A 19,424-nucleotide genomic window follows, 5' to 3' on the forward strand; every position below is an offset into this window, starting at 1 on the left:
GCATGTCGCATGAGCCATGCTATTTGGTGTTGGTCTATCTCTGGCTTTCCTACCAACCCACCATCTCACCACAGCCACGGAAGAGACATCAGTTAAGACCATGAAAGTCTGTTTGCTAAAGAATAAGTCACCCACAAAAATAACCTCTTTGCTTGATAATATCAAAAGTTAGCTAACTGCTTCTAAACTGCAGATTGTGATCAGCGCGAGAGTTGGAAATCAAGTGAGTTTATCATAAGGCTGAAATTAGAGACTATGGGAATGTAGCAAATTAGAGACCATGGGAATGAACTACTTGCCTGTAGTAAAGCTAAGTGTTTTGTATCCAGTCTTTGTTCAGTGGGTGGGATGCTAGATCCTTATTATTGATGTGAGTAGAAAAATCAAAAGACATTCAATAGGGATCTTCGTGAAGATAATGCCTATATTTCAGAGTTATTAAAACTCTGAACTCCTACCTTTCACTTCACCTCTAATTTAAAAAATTAAAAGAGCTTCAATATGCTTTTTTACTATAAAGATATAAAGAATAACTGTTACACTAGAAAAAGGATTCTAAGCATCCAGTTATAAGTTACTTGCAGAGCACCTGCCCTGCAGGCATGAGACTGCGAGTCAGGTGTTGGTGCCACCGGGCTTACCAAGTGGGATTCAAATAGCTCTTCAAGATAGTGATTTTATTTCCTTTGGATATTGATTGGAAATAGAAATTTTGGGTCATTAAAATTATTAGTGCCCTCAAACTACAGCTTTCGCTTCTGGTTCTGGAACCTTGAACATCTCTGTTAACTGGAACATACAAACTCCTCCCTTCACCCAACCCCACACATTTCCCCCACCATCCTTTTAACTCTGGCTGATAATAAAGATTTTCTAGGGACATATGTTGACTCATAATTCTGCTTGATATTGGAATTTCAAAAATTCAGACCTGGATGAATGCTGAGCAACTATAATTGAGCAAGCACAATAGTGTTTTTATTTTTTAATTTATTATTGAACTTTCTCCATAACCTGGGAGTCTTTTTAAACATTTTTGCCCAATTCTTCCTCTCTCTTGTTCATAAAATTTGAATGCAGCAGGTATTCTCTGTGTCTATTTATTTACCTAGAGCCTGGTCTTTGGAGAGCCAGGCTCATAATCCAATAGCTAATATTTTATGTATGATCTTATTCCTTCATAAGAACTAGCTTTTGCCTGATTGAGAGTGATATCACTTCCACTGAGACTGCAGGGAGTAGATTGACAGGAAACTTGATTTTTCAGGACTGGAGACATGGCTCAGTAGGCTGGAGCTCATGCATTATGCTGGGAAGCATCTTTGCATGTGGGGGGCCCAATATGATTCCTGTAGCACTGTTGCACTGTCTTCCTGTTGTTCATCAATTTGCTTGAGTGGGCACCAGTAACGTTACCATTGTGAGACTTGTTGTTACTGTTTTTGGCATATTAAATACACCACTGGTAGCTTGCCAGGCTCTGCCGTGCGGGTGGGATACTCTCAGTAGCTTGCCAGACTCTCCGAGAGGGACGGAGGAATTGAACCGGAGTTGGCCTCGTGCAAGGCAAACGCCCTACCCACTGTGCTATCCCTCCAGTCCAGTATGATTCCTCATATTCCCACAAGCATCACAAGAACAGACCCTGGAGACTAAGCCAGGAGAAGCCCTTAAATCCCTCTGGCTGTGGTCCTTCAAACAACAAACCAAAACAAAACAAATCATTCACTCTTTCTTCTTAAGAAATAAATAGTTGTCATTCTTTTCCTGCAGTGAGGCTTTTCATGAAGTGTGTAGAGAGTAAAGAAGATAAGATTAAATACAGACTAAAGGCAGAGAGTTAGCAATGAGGCTGACTTTATTCTCACTGAGGGCAGAGGTGGTGGTGGTAAAGTTAATTTGCAACAGCGCGTGAAGACTAAATGTTGAGCCCAGGTAAGAGTTGGACTGGGAGGAAAAAGGAATAATTGGAGAATGATAGAACATGTAGAAAGTTTTAAAAATTTTTTTTGCCTTAAAAAAAACAATTGCTTGCTTATAAGTGGATGGACATGGAGAGTATCATGCTCAGTGAAATGAATCAGAAAGAAAGGGACAGACATAAAATGACTGCACTCATTTGTGGAATATAAAATAACATAATATGAGACTGACACCTGTGTAAAAACACAAAAAAGAAAAGAAAGGGCGAAGGCGACACCGCACCGGGAAGGTTGATGGCGATGAAGAGGCAGGTGAAGGAAGGAACGGAAGCAAGATGGTTGGTCTCAATTGCAGTTTATTCCATTCCCATCTCCATTCTCCTCTGATTCTCCTCCTGCTTCTTCCTCCCCCATCCTACTTCATTCTCCTCTGGATCTCCATCTCGATCTAGCTTCTCCAGATCTGGCCCTGGGACTGGCCCTGGAATTCGACAGCACTCGCCCCCAGCCCCCTCTCACAGCCACCTTAAATCCCATCCCCATTCAGGCCGGGGCTTATGCATAGGTGTAGTTACAATCAATAGGGGGTAAAGTTCTATCCCTTAGGGGATGCTTTCACTAGAACAGAATCTCTTTCAGCAGGACATCCGCTCAAGAGCGGAATCCCCTGGGTGTGTTTCCCCTCTCTTTGTACAACTAACATATAAGTATTCATATTATAAATCATTTTGTATGGACATAGCAAGAGATGCATTAAGCTTATAGAATTGCTCTCCGGGGGTCACCTCGATCTCAGACTACAGTGTCCAGGCCAGATTAGTCTTTCCTAGCCCTAGCAGGGTCCTAGTCTCGTTGTTGCTTTTGGATCATGACATGACATGTCCATGACCAAGCTCTTAACATATAGTTAAGCATTAGGCGCTTTGGCCAGGCCCATCTCGATGCCAGGGTAGCACACAACTCACCGCTTGCCCTGGGTCTGTCCCGTCCCTCGTTGGGACCCTGCTTTTGGGGGTGCTAGGAAGTAAGGGCAGCTGAGGCTTAAGTCGAGAAAGCAGATGACCGGGAGTGAATAATATTTGAAGCCAATTAAATCCCATGTTACCAAAGCATATTAATAAATGTCTTTCTTTGTCCATACAAAAAGGATATTGTTTTTTGTTTTTTGGTTTTTTTTTTAATTTTATTGAATCACCATGTGGAGGGTTACATAGTTCTCAGGATTATGTCGGTTATACAATTCTCAAACACCCTTCCCTTCACCAGTGCCCATCTTCCATCACCAACCCCCCCAGTATACCTGCCGCCCCCTCCCACCTCCCCAGTCCCCACCCTTGTACTTGATAAGTTTTACTTCGTTTATGCCTTATCTCGATTACATTCCATGTTTCAACACACAACTCACTACCGTTGTTGGGGTTTCCCCCAAAAAAGAAAAGCAGTCCTATTGCCAAGGAGGCATTTGATAGTTCTCCACTACTAAGAATATAGAGATATTAAGTCCCGCTGTTTGTTACATAACTTTTCTTTTTCCCCCTTGCCCCGCGCCACCGAGTTCACGTCTGTTTAGTAATCGCCACGCTGCCTGACAAGGGAAAAAAAAACGAAAACAAAAAATGAAAAGAATGGTTATTTCCCGTCATCAGCAGACGTGGGGCTCTGGCTTAGTTGATAGACTAGTAGAGTGTCTGCAAGCAGTTTCTGGAACCGAAGGTCTTGCGCTGGTATCGGCTCCGGCTTGAGATTCCACCAGCGTCCCACTGTTCCATGTACATAATTTTTCCCCTTATATCCCATTCCCACGCCACCAGGTCTGTTTGCTTAATGGACATCACATTGTAGTTGACGACACGCTGCGTTTCTTCCCGAGAAAGAAGAAAATTTCTTCTCAGCTGGCGTGGGGATATAGCTTAGTTTAGTCTAGAGAGATGGCTACTGTTTTGATTGCCTTCAATATTTCAGCAACAGACTTACTATTCTTGTTAGGATCTCCCACAAAAGTCCGACCCATTAAAAGCGAACCATTACATATTGCTGATGCTAAGATGACATTAGGTCGCGCGGTTTTGGGTTTCTGTATAAAGTCCAGGGAAAGTACAACCAGAAATAACATCACTATGAGCACTTTATGGTGCTCATAAGATGGAGAAGTCCTGCGCTGTGTTCAGGAGGGAGGAGTTGAGAGAGAGAGACAGGTTAAAAGAATTGGGGGATGCCCGGTTCCCACTGTTTCAGCGCACCGTGGGGTCTCTGGTCCCATGCCGGAATTAGTTCAGTGGGCTGCCTGGAGTCCAAGGGCGCTCCCTTGGGCTCTTCCATCATGCTCGCTCCGCAGCCGGATCCAAAGAAGGGATATTGTTTTAAAGTAAACTATTCAAAAGACATAAGAGAGGAGAAAGACAATATTAACTTACAATACAAGCTCACTGTCCTAGCAAGGTCTGACCTTACAAATTAATAGAGTTAGATAGAGGAAGAGCAGATAAACTGGTAGAAGTGGTTACAGATAAACAAAGGAATGGGAGTGACCCGGGAGCACTTTGATGGGTGTGACTGATAAACCTAAGCTCCTAGTGGCAAGGGGAGCAGGACAAACCAATGATATTCAACAACACCTAAGGACAGTAGACACAAGGACCAGGAAGATTGCTCCACGTTGGAAGCCTACCTCACGAGCTGGGGGAGAAGACAGCTGGGATAGTAAAGGGATCACCAAGTCAGTGATAGTTAGAGGGGTCTCTCAGGATGGGAGATGTGTGCTGAAAGTAGATAGAGGACCAAACATGATGGCCTCTCAGTATCTGTATTGCAAATCATAATGCCCCAAAGTAGAGAGAGAGTATGGGGGAAATTCTCTGCCATAGAGACAGTGGGTGGAGTGAGATGGGGGTGACAGGAGGGATACTGGGGACATTTGGTGGTGGAAAATGTACACTGGTGGAGGGATGGTTGTTCAATCATTGTGTGACTGAAAACCATGAAAGCTTTGTAACTACATCTCATGGTGATTCATTAAAAAAACAAAAATTAAAAAAATAATTGCACATGGGGTAACATAGTTATAATAGCATTTCTGTTTAACTTAACTTTTGCCCAGTGTAGATGCAGCAGTGGAGGTGTGATATCTGGATTCCAGAGAAGCCCCAACGAGTGCATGAGGTTTGCCATCCCCACTAGGAGGAAGGACAGTAGTGGACTGAAGGACATGAGGTCTGCTGAGGGGCCACGGGAAAAAGGTAAGCATGTGTGACAGTTTTGCTTGCCTTTTCTGCAAACAGTATATGGCTTCCCTGCTCATATACTGATCGCTGTGTGCTCTGGGGCTGTGTTAGTCGTGGCTCTGTGTTGGTGCTTGCCATGCTGCACTCGGCCACGGGAAGCCGAGCTGGGAATAGAACTCTGGCCTGCAGGCATCCATGTCAGGTACCCAGCAGTCACATCCCCAGAGGCCTGATGGCTAGGGTAAGGTGGGGGCACGAAGGGGGCAGAGTCCTAAGGAAGGCCCAGTGGCTCCTCCCTGTAATTACTCATAAATCTGACAGGTCAGTCTTCTGGCTGGCCAGGAGGAGGTGATCAGGCCTCATATCGCTGAGGGCCAAGAGGACACCAGATGGTGCCAGAGATTGACTTGGGGCTGAGCAAGCTCTGTGACCTTTGCAGCTGTTTCCACTGTGGGAAATCTTAGAGCAGGAGAGCAACATAATCTCGAACACCCTTTGGAAGAGCTGCTCTGGAGGCAGCATGGGAAGGAGGCAGTCAGGCAAAAGTGGTGGCAGCAAGGCCCTTGTGGAAGCCTGGGAGATTCTCCCAAGGGAACTGAGGGTCAGTGAAGATTAGGGGGATGATGAATGTCTGGTGTGGGGATTTTTGAAATATGACACAAATAGCTGAAGCGATAGCACAGTGGTAGGGTGTTCGCCTTGCACATGGCTGACACGTGTTCAATTCCTTCGCCTCTCTCGGAGAGTCCGGCAAGCTACCGAGAGTATCCCGCCTGCACGGCAGAGCCTGGCAAGCTACCCGTGGTGTATTTGATATGCCAAAAACAGTAACAACAAATCTCACAGTGAAATGTTACTGGTGCCCACTCGAGCAACTCAATGAGCAATGGGATGACCGTGACTGTGTCTGACACAAATAGAAGTCCCAGGTGTTGCACTGGAAAGGTGGGTCCTCTAAACCTCACAACTCATGCACACAGTCCCATGTGGGGTCTCCCCACAGGAAGCTTTTCTCGCCAGCTTAGAGAGATCTGGAAGCAAGAAGCCATGAGATTCACTACAGACAATCTTTTCTGCTCACGCTAATGGCATATTTGCTGTGTTTTTTCAACAGTTTTTAATTCATTTAGCTTTTAGTTTTAGTGTTTAAGATAAATGTTCTTTTTAGTGTAATTTTCTAAAGCAGACAGAAGGAGGATGGAGGGAGTAATAGGCAGAATTTTAGGGCCATGAACTATTTTGTATGATTCTAGAGAGGTAGATGCATGTCATGAGGTATTTGTCCAAAATCACAGGATGTGCAGTACTGAGCGTGAACTCTAATATCAGCCCTGGTCTTGTGTGATTCGGATGTGTCAGCTATAATAAATGTTCTATTCTCGTGAGAGATGTTGATGATTGGAGGCAGTGTTTGGGAATGGGGGTGGGGGGGGCATATGGAAAAATCTCTTTATCATCGCCCCTAGTTTGATGTGACTTGTCCTAATATTTTAAAGCCAGATCTTTAACATCTAACGTATTCCTGCTACTGGCAGCGAGCTCTATTATTGATTTTCCACTTGGAGTAGCACCAATGAAAATATCTCCTATTGTTTTATGAGCCACCAGCCTGTAACGTATCAAAAAAAAAAGTACATTTTCCCCTTGAGGAGTACCAACCTGTATGGTACATTCATAAAAGCTGAAGGTGAAAGGCAGATTCAGGGTGATGGTGCTGAAGGAGCTTAAACTCACCTTTTCCCATGGACACAGCAAATCTGTAACCAAAAATGGCATGATTGATAAGAAAGGAGCCTTGAAAAGCAGACAGTGATTTCCAGGCAAAGAATAAAAGGCAGGCAAGAGAGTTTTAAGTTCTTGTGGAGGAAGATAACCCACTCTGGGTGTGGATATTTGTTGTTGGGACAGATTCTTTTCCTGGCGGGATCTTTTTCCTGGGGAGTAGGGAAGTGTGCAACGTTTTGCTTCTGCATGTTAGAGACAAAACTGAACATTGAGGGCCAGTAGGAAAAACACCCCAGTAGACTCTCATAACTACAGGGAAAGGAGAGCTCACCTTATAATAACCCATGCATAGGTTTGTTCACTTAATGGTGAAAGGCACAATTACATGGATCTGAATCATAAGGAATGAAATCTACAGCATTTGGGAAGATCTCCAGAAATGTTGGTATGTGCTATTGTGGCAAGTCTGTGCCACCTTGCTAATTCCAGTGCCCACAGGCACCGTTAAAACCTTTTCCTTAGCCTGCAAAATACTGTGGGTGACCCTGCTGAGTCCTTGAACCCCTGTGATGCAACCATGTGTCACAGACTGGTACCTGCAACCACCTCATATTATCACCTGCCATCAAGAGCTTCTGTGCATCACCACTACCACCCAGAATCACTGCACACCCATAACTATTCCAGGTCACTGTCTGGTGCCCCAACTATTTCAGGTCACCATCACATCCTGCAAGCTATACATAGATTGCAGGAATGGGCGAGTCACTACAACCAGCTGCTGCTCAGTGTCAGAGGTCTATATTATTACACACTCAGTATACCATGGTGCCGCCCCTCTCTGGCGTCCCCTCCATCCACATCAGAGCTATGCTGACAACCTTAAACACCATACCCCACCAATAGCAGAATTAAATGTGATTTAATTTTGTCAAAATTAAACAAAAAACAGCCCACAGAAAGAAAGTGGCTGAAACATCTACCTCAGTTTATCACAGAGCACTATGGTCCTGAACTCCATAGCTTTGCACATATAGGGACAACCTTGTGAAATTAGAATGTGTAGTAGATTAATACACAGAGATTCAGCCAAAATGAGGGAAGAGAGGAGCACATCCTGAATACAAAACTTCTGGAAAGAAGACTGAGGAGAAATGGACATGTGCAAACTACCTTCTAGGATTCAAAGTAATGGTCATAAACTCAAGAAAAGAGACTGTCACTATCACTGTCACTGTCATCCCATTGCTCATCGATTTGCTCGAGCGGGCAAGAAAAGATAAAGTAGAAAATATATCAAATTAAATGTATGCTCTGCATACAGGAGCCCCAGATTTGGTTTCTGATTATCTCTAGGAGTGGATCAGAAGATAAATTTTGGAGTAGTCCCTGAGCATTTCCAAGTGTGACCACCAAATAACAATAACAGCAATGACAACAAAAGGATTCAAATAGGAGTTACAGAGATGCGGAATAATACAATTAAAAAACTGAAAAATTGAATAGAGAAACCTAAGAGCAGACTGAACAATGCAGAGCTGAATAAGCAAATAAGCAAGCTGGAAGATAAAGCAACAGAACTCATACAGAACACCGTTATTGTTTTTGGAGCCACACCTTGCAGTGTTCAGGGCTTACTCCTGGCTCTGTGCTCGGGGATAACTACTGGTGGGGCTTGAAGAGCCATCTGGAGATCAAACCTGGGTCAGCTGTGTGTTTTAGAAAAATATTAACATTTGTGGAGTGGAATATTTTAAATTTTAATATTTCTTGTATGTCTCTGTGTTGCATAGACCCTGTAGAAATAGAAAGGGCAAATGTGTTTATAGTCACCAGGCATTTCTGCTCAGCCCCTACCTCTAAATCACCCTGTCACCAGATCCTTTAGAAAGCTTTTATTTCCATAAGCTCACACCCACTTCCAGAGAAAAAAGTAAAAATAGCAACTTACGATCTGTGTTCTGGGATTTTCTTTTTTACTTAACTTGTCTTAGAGTTCTTCTATGCCACTGGTTAAAGAGTAGCCTCGTCCCTTTTTCAATGAATATTTAATATAAAGGATGTTAGAGTTGAGAAATTATATGTGATTTAATTTTGTCAGCTCAACAATAGAGTTTTGACAAGATTAATCCTTAGTTTTCTGGGCTGTAATAGCAAATACTTAAAGCTGAACATTTTTCTTTCCCTCTGGCTCTGTTTTCATTTCTGGATCCCATTCTATGCTCTTCAAGCCCTCATCTGAGCTTACCCATTTGCTCTCATTTATTATAATAGATGTGTGTAATGACCTCAGATGATCTGACTCAGAGATCCCTTAAGGATAAAAGTTTAATTGATGAAATAAAAAGTATATATATATATATATATATATATATATATGTACATATGTGTGTGTGAAAGGGGGTTGGGCTTGTTGAATGAGATTCCAATATGTGTGTGCCTTAATTCCTAATAAATTAGAGCTAGATCCCTTGTTTTAATTCCTAATGAATTTCAGATAGATTTCTTTCCAGTTTTGGAGGCTAGAAGAAATGCAGCCTTAGCGCAGACTCTGAATGCTCATCTCTGAACTGTTGGAAGAAGTTTGCAGTCTTTCTCATTCACAACGACAGGGAACTTAAGATAACGTTTCAAATTCCATTTCTGATTATAACTCTCCTTCCCTCTGAGGCCAGCAAGGCCCACCCTCTCCCAGAGACATAGCAATCTTTGACACGGCAGCCTGTCAGGCAGGCTGCGTGCTAAATGCATCTGCAAACACGCCCTATAAATAGCCGTTCATTGTCAGCGCGTATTCCCAGACAAGCGTGTGCCTGGTATGATTCAGGTCTAATTAAGTGCTTGTGACTGCGCCGGGTTAGAGGCTAAGAGCGACTCACACGGTCGGTCGGGGTTCGTCCAGGACGGAACACAGAGCACAAGGTGAGCCGTTCCCACGGCTGTGTGTTCGCCTCCCACGATGGCAAAAATCATTCTGCGGCACCTCATAGAGACTCCCGTGCGCTACCAGGAGGAGTTTGAAGGTCGAGGGCTGGAAGACTGCAGGCTGGACCACGCCTTATACGCACTGCCAGGGCCCACCATCGTGGACCTGAGCAAAGCCAGGGGGGCCCGGGCTCCTGCGGTGGACTCGGACGCCGAGAGGCCGGCCTGCAGGGGCAAAGCCCGCTTCCAGATCTTGCTGGACGTGGTCCAGTTCCTCCCGGAAGACGTCATCATCCAGACCTTCGAAGGCTGGCTGCTGATCAAGGCGCAGCACGCCACCAGGATGGACGAGCACGGGTTCGTCAGCAGGAGCTTCACCCGGCAGTATAAGCTGCCAGAGGGCGTTGAAACCAAAGATTTGTCGGCCTGCTTCTGTCACGACGGGATTCTAGTGGTGGAAGTCAAGGAGCCCGGCGGGGCGCAGTAAGGTGTGACCGCGGGGTGCAGTAAGATGTGACCGCGGGGGGGTGCAGTAAGAGGTGACCGGCTGCCGTGAAGACAGCATGCAGCCCCGTGGCCCCCTGCAGCCTGGATCCCGGGCGTTCTTGCCCAAGTTGGAAATGATTTTTATGAAGATTAAAAAAAAAAATACAGCCCTCGTACCCGGTATGTGGAAGTGGTCTTTGTCATTTTTCCCCACAAAGGAAAAGTGTTCATTTGTTTCTCGGACTCAGAGGGGTGCCGTTGTAAAGCCTGGAGCGTGGACCATGCAGGGGACTAGAATGTCTCATTATTTCAGCGGTGCCAGAGAAGCTGCTTTGGTGACAGCTGGTGACAAAGGAGACGAGCCAATGGAATCGTTCCTATCCAGCTCATGAAACCTTTTCAGATAGGGCTAAGGGGAATGGGGATAACTTTTCCTTGATCAGCCTTTCTTTCAAGCCTCGGAATGTGGAGTTTTGTCATGAGAGCCACTGCAGGTTAAAATTCAGTACTTGGAAATTGGGTCTGAAATGTATTTGGAGTCACAAAAGTTGTGACGGGCTTGCATTTCTGTTGGGATTTTCAGAGGTATAAATCTTACTCTTAAAAAGCTCTAGAGATAAATAAATAAATAAATAAAAGTTAAGTTGAATTTTACCTGGAGTGATTTTTTAAAATATTTGTGGGTATTATGAGATATTAATAAAAACCTATTAATTACTGATCAAAACTATACAAGTTTAGGAGACCACTTTTTAAAAGACGATTAGGTTCCTCTGCTCTCTTCTGAGGCTACTTAAAAATACTTCAGGTTTGAGAAGCATTTTCTCTCTCTGCCCCACCCTGGCCCGAGCAGCAAGGATGGGTTGGGAGGCTGAGTTTATACAGCATATCTGGCTGTCAGAATATTGTCCTCAACAGCTGGTCTTCGGCATTCCAGAGATTTGCTGTCTCATTCTGTAAATACTAAATATTTCTTAGGGGAAGTGGCTGTGCTCCCAACCCTCCTCTCACCCTCCAATTGGGGCTGCTGGAAAGCCTGCGACAGCTGCTGGGAATACAAGAGGAAGAGAAGGGGGGGCGGAAAATATCAGGGAGGTGGCAGACTGTGACAACACTGGCCTGTTCCTCCAGAGTGCTTTGTTTTCAAATAAAAACAGACACAAAACAATAGGAAAAGAAATCAAACAGTTCTAAAAGGAGTTTTGAAAACAAATGTAGAGGGTTGGTTGCTTGCAGTAAACTGAAAGGATTTTGAAGCTTTGTATGTATTCCAAATTAGTGCCTAGACGCTGATGTTTGTGCAGCTCACCCTGGGCTAAGATTTCACTAAACAAAGTGAGTATCCCTGGCCAGCTCTGTTCCAAAACAAAATTAACATGAATGCATGACTTGATATCAATTAATATGGTTAAAATTAGGAGGCTATTTTCTGTAAGTTTCTCTTTCCCATTGATCAATGGAATTGTATGTAACCAAGATGGTGCTTTGAGAATCAAACCACAGATATCTCATTTGGCCTTGATTTTCTTCTAGATGAGATCCGATTTCTGGAAAAGTTCAGAAAGTGAAATTCTAACCGCAGGAGTCTAATAGGAATGGTTTCCTTTTTAAAATAAAAATTAGTATAGCCTGGGGGCTGGAGTGATAGCACACAGCGGGTAGGACGTTTGCCTTGTACATGGCGGACCCGGGTTTGAATCTCAGCATCCCATATGGTCCCCTGAGCACGGCCAGGAGTGATTCCTGAGTGCAGAGCTAGGAGTAACCCCAGTGCATCGCCGGGTGTGACCCAAAAAGAAAAATAAAATAGGATAGCTTGTGTAGATAGTATAGTCTTTTCCTTTGCAGTCAGCCAAACTTGGTTCAATCTCTGGCACCTTATACGAACCCCCAATTTCTTTCTGGAGTAATTCCTAAACGTACAATCGGGAGTAGCCCTGGGGACCTGGGACTGGGTCAGAACAAAGCGAAGCAAAGCAAACAAGAATAATAAATATATCTTGTTAGCATTTTTCTAAGATATAAATGTAAAAGTAAATATATAGCCTTTTTTTAATTTGGGAAAGATAACAAACACTGTAAGAAATCAAAACTCTTCTACTCACATGAGATAGCTACTCAGATTTTCTAGTTTTGACTTCTTGTAGCAAGATACAACACTTTACACAAAATTAGGATTCACTTTGTAAGGAGTTTGGTGTTCCTGTTGCTCTATTTATGGTTTCTTGCCTTCCCTACTTCTCACCGCTCTAAATCTTCCCAGCCTAGGAAGACTGACTTCTTTGGGTCTTACCATCCTAGTTTTCAGCTGGGTTCAGCATCCGGGAGACATTAACTAGAGACCAGGGATCCTAGGGTGGGCAGGAGGGGAGAAAAATGAGGGTGATTTTTTCCCCTACCCTCCACCCAGCCTGGGCACCTCCCGAGGGAAGGCCTCTGGACAGATGGTATTGCCTCACTCAGCTCTGCTTCCTCCTGTGCTTCCTGAAGCTTCTTTGGGGTGTTTCCTGCTCTCATCTTTCATCACTGTCCCTCATGAGTCGCCTTTTGCCATCTTTGTCCCTGCATTAAATGAAATTCTGTTTCCTGCCAGACTCCTGATCAGTTGATGTGTCAAGATATTAAAAAAAAAAGTGTCTCACTTTCTTTGTCTCTCAAATATTCACTGTTTTATAATAGCCATCCATCCACAATTCTTATAAGAGAGACGGTGCTGGAGCAGCTGCACATAGTCCCCCAGTTATGGATTTTTTTTGGGGGGGGTTACACCTGGCAATGCTCAAGGGTTACTCCTGGCTCTGCACTCAGGAATTACTCCTGGCAGTACTCGGGGAATCATATGGGATGCTGGGAATCAAACCTACCGCGTGAAAGGCAAACTCCCAACCAGCTATACTATCACTCTGCCCCCCACACCCCAGCCCCTGATTCTTGTGTCTCCCCCAAAATAATTGCACAGAGAGCCCAAAATAATTCATGTAAGCATTTAAAAGTAGAGAAAGGGAAAGAAGGAAGCTAACACCCAGCTGAGGAGAAATTATCTATTTAAAGCAAAGAGAAAATATAAGGGTTATCCCTGCAAGTGCAGAGCGTGGGAGGTCAGAGCTAACACTGAGACTGTCATGCTTTGTCTCTTGCTATGGTTTCAGATTTCCCACCTTCCCTGTTCCCGGCCCACTCTCCCCCTGGAAACGCAAACAGCTGGGACAAACCTGGAGTTCCAGGTGGTGCTCATGGCTGCCATGGGCACTGTGCGCTGTCTTGGGGGGTGAGTGGGTCTGTATACAGTTGACTCAAGGGTCACTGAACACTGACCTTTGTTTGGACCCTCTGGTTGTCGTGATGCAGGTGAGGCAGAAGCAGTGGTGGGTCGCTGAGTTGGTTCGCGATTCCCAGGTTCTTCAATATTAGAGTACTGAAGATGTTCAGACTCAGAGTTGGAAAGCAGAAAAGTTTATTAGAAAGTAGAAGAGAAAAGAAAAGGAACTCCCCAAGCGAACTGTGGCTCTTTTTGTGGGATTTTTATAGGAAAACTGTGTCTTTATTTTACAGCGAATTCAGGGAGGTTAAAGATAAGTGGTTTCCTATAAACCTTTTTATTTTTTTATTTTTTTAAACTTTTTATTAAATCACCATGTGGAAAGTTACAAAGTTCTCAGGTTTATATGTCAGTTATACAATATTCAAACACCCATCCCTTCACCAGTACCCATATTCCACCACCAAAAACCCCAGTATACCCCCTGCCCCCACCCCCTACCCCGTACACCCTACTATGAGGCGCTGGAAGGGGGATGAGGGGAAAAAGAAAAAAAAAAAGGGAAAAGGAAAAAGGAAAAAAAAAGAGAGAGAGAGAGAGTTATGTACTTGTAGCAGTGGGGCTACATATCTCTTCATTTCCAGCAATGAAAAACTAATTATCAAATGTAGTAGGTCTGTCCCTCTTGGGTGGAAACTCCAACAACTATAAACCTTTTTAAATGGAAATCGGGCTCTTGGCAAACATTACAAATGATGTAAAATTCTAACAGATTCAAAATAATGCAAAATTCTAACAAAATTCTAATCTGATCATTTGCCTTCGTCATTTCCCATTATCTTAGCTTTCCTCTGGGAGCCAAAATTCTGGGGGAAGAATTTTATGATGAAAAATAATTAATGCCCCGCTAATCAGGAATTTGCAGGAAGTCAAAAACATGCCCACCATAGCTGACAAGGGTAAACTGAGGTAGCAAAGTAACAAAAAACACAACAAAACAAAAAATTCTTGCAGGGTATCCTAAAACTCCAGGACTATGTGCTATGTGTCTGTCCTATATAAGGCTTCCAGCCTCCCTTCAGATCCCATTAATCTTGTTTCTCTACTCCGTGTTCACATCCTCATGCAAAGCATTTACTAGTTCTGTTGGACACAGAGCGGGGCAGGAGCAACTCCATCATGCCTGATTCCTGCTTCACGTTTTGTTTTACTTAAACTTTTTTGTTTTTCTTAAAACCCCGCTTCTCCACCCCGCCTTAGCTACCTGCAAGGGAAGGACAACTGCGCTGAAAACTCGGCCTTGGCAAATAGTTTCATAACCGCTATTCACCATCGATAGAAGCCACCCAGACACAAGCAGGGTAGATAGCTGCCAGAATCTTCTGAAAACATGTCTAGATCACCTATCTGTAACTGCTTCTTTGTACTACTTGAAATGATGTTTTCTTCTGAATCATGAATGAATAATTAAACTTGCGTTTTCACTTACGTTTTTGTTAAAATTTATACGGGCGGGTTAGAATGTAAGCAGATGTAACATCAACTATAAAACTTGCAGCTTTTCCCTTGCTCAGGGTCTTGCTTGGGCTCGAGTGCCTAGAAGCTTGACCCCATCTAGCTGGCTTAATAAACTCTGCTTGTGTGTTGCATTACTGGCTGAATTCTTTGTGTGGATTCGGAGGGGGAAATTATCGACACTAGACCCTAACAGTTCCTCTATCTCCCTAACCATGGCACTCATTAAAGTCAATCCTTTCAGCTGTATTTCAGGTCCCAAGCAGGCGGCTCTCTCAATTTGGAATCATTAACAACAGAATCATTTCTAGAGGTTGGAGCTACTGCAGGTGCAAGCAGGGTAGTGGGTAGGGCTTGACTTACTTACAGCTGTCCCTGGTTCGATCCCCAAGAGCCAGGAGTAATTCCTAAGCATCGTCGGGTGCGGCCCCAAACCCAAAAAAGTTAAAGGAAAAAAGAAACACTTCTATAAAAATGACAAAGAAATAGGTAGGCAGCAGAGAAGTACAGGGAACAGTGTAACCTAAGGTGCTACTGTCCCCAAGGAACAAAGGGAGGAGCAGAGAAAGTAGGTTAGGGACACTCATATGCAAGCACATGGAAGGAGTCGCCAGCTCTGCAGGATACACCAGCCTGAGGTGACCTCTCACTGGGCAAGAGCCTGGAGAGTAAATATATCCTCTCCCTAATCTAAAGTAGAGTAAATATATCCTTAGCTCTAATCTCCCAGTGCCCTGGGGGCTGGCCCTCCTCATTGCCTCAGGGCTCTGGGGCCTTTATCAGAATCCAGTCTCCTGGGGTCTAGGGTAGAGGGGGACTCCTCCAGACAGGTCTGGGCTGGGGGGTGTCGAGGAAATTTCTGGCTTATTGGGGCTGCTGTTTCAATGTGTTCCCAGAAATCGTGCCTATAACATACACCCCAAGGCTGGGAGGGAAGTGGTGATCTTGTGTTTGGGGGATGTAAGCCCACGAGGGTAAAAGTAAGGAATGGGGAGAAATCAGCCAACAAACAGAAGGGGTTGCTAGCCAATGCCAGCCGGCCACTACCTCCTGTCGAATCTTCAAGAGCCCCCAGGTCTGCTGACCCTGACAGTGTTTCTGAGCCCTGAAACTGAGGGTCAAGGAACAATCAACCTTGGAGCAAATGAGGAGAGGAGGGGAGGGGAGGGGAGAGGAGAGGAGAAGAGGGGAGAGGAGAGGAGAGGAGGGGAGAGGAGAGGAGGGGAGGGGAGGGGAGGGGAGGGGAAAGGAGGGGAGGGGAGAGGAGAGGAGGGGAGGGGAGGGGAGGGGAAAGGAGGGGAGAGGAGAGGAGAGGAGGGGAGGAGAGGGGAGGGGAAAGGAGGGGAGAGGAGAGGAGAGGAGGGGAGGGGAGAGGAGGGGAGGGGAGAGGAGAGGAGGGGAGGGGAGGAGAGAGGAGGGGAGGGGAGGGGAGGGGAGGGGAGAGGAGGGAGGGGAGGGGAGGGGAGGGGAGGGGAGAGGAGGGAGGGGAGGGGAGGGGAGGGGAGGGGAGAGGAGAGGAGGGAGGGGAGGGGAGGGGAGGGGAGGGGAGAGGAGGGGAGAGGAGGGGAGGGGAGGGGAAGGGAGGGGAGAGGTTACTGATGCCTGCCAAAGCAAACAATGGGATGAACAGCAGGACGGCAGTGCTATGACAGTGCAGTGCAGTGCTATTTATTTGTGTTTTTTGGGGGGGCCACACTTGGCAATGTTCAGAGATGACTCCTGGTTCTGCACTCAGGAACCATTCCTGGTGGTGTTCAGGAGACTATATGGAGCACTGTAACACTGTCCTCCCATTATTCATCGATTTGCTCGAGCGGGCACCAGTAACATTTCACAACAAATTGTGAGACTTGTTGTTATTGTTTTTGGCATATTGAATAAGTCACAGGTAGCTTGCCAGGTTTTGCCGTGCAGGCGAGATACTCTCGGTAGCTTGCCGGGCTCTCCGAGAGGTTTGAAGGTTGACCCTGGACCCAGAGCAGTGCTTGTAGTAAAGTGTCCAGTTGTCCTGCACTGTCCAGGGGAGATAAGAGTCACCAATGATGAGAGTCATTCAGTCCTATCCTGAAGGAATCATTCCTGGTGGTGTTCATATGTAAAGCTGGCAATTGAACTCCAGTCGGCCACATGCAAAGCAACTGCCCTAGTCACTGTACCATCTTTCTAACCCCTATTTCTTATATTGATGTGTAGCATTTTTTTTATCTCTGTTTAATATGTATGATTTAAAAATATCTTTTTGTGGGTTTTTTGTTTTTCTTTTTTTCTTTCTTTTGCTTTTTGGGTCACACCTGGCGATGCTCAGAGGTTACTTCTGGCGCATACACTCAGGAATTACACCTGGTGGTGCTCAGGGAACCATATGGGATGCTGGGAATAAAACCCGGGTTGGCCGCATGCAAGGTAAGTGTCCTACCCGCTGTGCTATCGCTCAAGCCCCTGATTTTTATTTTTGAGGGCCAAATCCCGCAGTACTCAGGGCTCACTCCTGAAGGGGCTTAGGGAACCATATGTAGTGCTGGAGACCTAACATGGGTCTGTATTCAAGACAAATGCCCTTCTGGTCTTTCTTTATATTATTTTATCTAATAATATGTTTTTGTTTTTATTACTTACACACCATCTTTTTTTTTTCTTATACAACCTAGTTTCAAGTATGTTTCTCAAAACTAGCAACATATAACTGTGTTTTAAAGACAACTTCTGGGCCTTGGATGTAGCTCATAGATAGAGCACCTGCCTTGCAACTGTGAATCCCTGGACTCAATTCCTGGCACTACAAAGAAAAAAAAAGAAAAGAAAAAAATTTTAGCCAGTATTTTAATAAATGAATCTAATGCAGGTTTTTTTTGTTGCATTAAATATTTTTATTTCTTTCTCTTCTTTTTGTTGGGGAGAGACTCAGGATTGAATCCAGGGCTTTATACATATAAAGCACAAGTTGTACCACTAAACTACATTCCTGACCCCAGATTTATTTTTTTATTTTTTTTATTTGCTTATCATGATGTCTCTTTACTTTTATCCTGTGGCTATAGTTAACAGTATGTCCTGTATTTAAAGATTGTAGATCTTTAGTAGAAAGTAGATCTTTAAAGTTTTCATACAGGACTGGAGCAATAATACAGCAGATAGGGCATTTGCTTTATAAGTGGCCAACTCTGGTTCCATTCTCAGCACCCCATATGGTCCCCCCGAGCACCACCAGGAATGATTCCTGAGTGCAGAACCAGGAATAAGTCTCCTGAACACAGCTGGATGTGACCCCCAAACAAACAAACAAAAGTTCTCATCCTAAGAAAAAATGTGTAGTTCAGGGTCAGAGAGATAGTACAGGGGTTAAGGCACTTGCCTTACATAAAACTGACCAGAGTTCCAACATCACATGTGGTTTTTCCCCAGACCCACCAGAAGTGATCTCTGAACTCAGAGCCAGAAAAATGTTCTTGGAGTACCCACAGCTTGATGTGGCCCCAACCATATCAACCCTCTGCCCCTGCCAAGGTAAAAGAAAAGAAAACATGTAGCATTGTATGATGACATACAATAACTAGACTTACTCAGTTGATCATTTCATAATAGGTATAAATATAAGATCATTATATTGCACACCTGAAATGAATAATGGTATATGCCAATCAAACCTACAGTGCACTGTAGCACTGTAGCACTGTTGTTCCGTTGTTCATCTATTTGCTCCAGTGGGCACCAGTAACATCTCCATTGTGAGACTTGTTGTTACTGTTTTTGGCATATCGAATACGCCACAGGTAACTTGCCAGCCTCTGCCGAGCAGGCAGGATACTCTCGGTAGCTTGTTGGGCACTCCGAGAGGGACAGAGGAATAGAACCCAAGTCGGCGACGTGCAAGGCAAGCACCCTACCTGCTGTGCTGTCAATCCAGTCCAACCTCAATTTAAAATTTAAAAAATTTACAAAGGTGGAAAAAATTTAAATGTCACAAATAGCCACTGTGCTGGTTATTCTCTACTCTTCCACACACGCATCCTTGTCTTCACCTTTCTCTGCCCTGTCCTGTGTCTCTGGTTTCAGGTTGGACTGTCTTAGAGGAAGTACAGACAAGAGAACAGAGGGTGGAAAGAAAAAGAAATTGAGCCTTTTCTCTATAGCTTTTTTGGCGGTGAGGGGGAGGTAGGTGCAAGAGCAGGAAGAGTTGTCTGCATCTCTCTAAGGTGTCAGGGCCACCTTAACGCTGTCGTGTGTCTCTGGGTCATTTCTCTCTAGCTCTTGCTATTTCCTAAATGGTTCTGGCAGGTCTGCTTCCCTCTGCAGCTGTGATGGGCTCTGTCACGCTGGCTCCAGCCCCCAGTGGGCAGCAGTTTCATTTTCTTTCTCTTACTGCTTCAGGCT

The 19,424-nt window shown here is 44.7% G+C and overlaps 1 protein-coding gene across 1 annotated transcript; it reads left to right on the plus strand.

Annotated features, from left to right (window-relative positions):
• Positions 1-9,747: 9,747 nt before the first annotated feature.
• Positions 9,748-10,902, plus strand: HSPB3 (heat shock protein family B (small) member 3). The gene has a single exon (XM_004608527.2). The coding sequence runs from the start codon at positions 9,828-9,830 to the stop codon at positions 10,278-10,280; it is 453 nt and encodes a 150-aa protein (XP_004608584.1). The 5' UTR covers positions 9,748-9,827; the 3' UTR covers positions 10,281-10,902.
• The last annotated feature ends 8,522 nt before the right edge of the window (positions 10,903-19,424 follow it).

Source organism: Sorex araneus, chromosome 1 (assembly GCF_027595985.1).
Source record: "Sorex araneus isolate mSorAra2 chromosome 1, mSorAra2.pri, whole genome shotgun sequence".
NCBI lineage: Eukaryota > Metazoa > Chordata > Mammalia > Eulipotyphla > Soricidae > Sorex > Sorex araneus.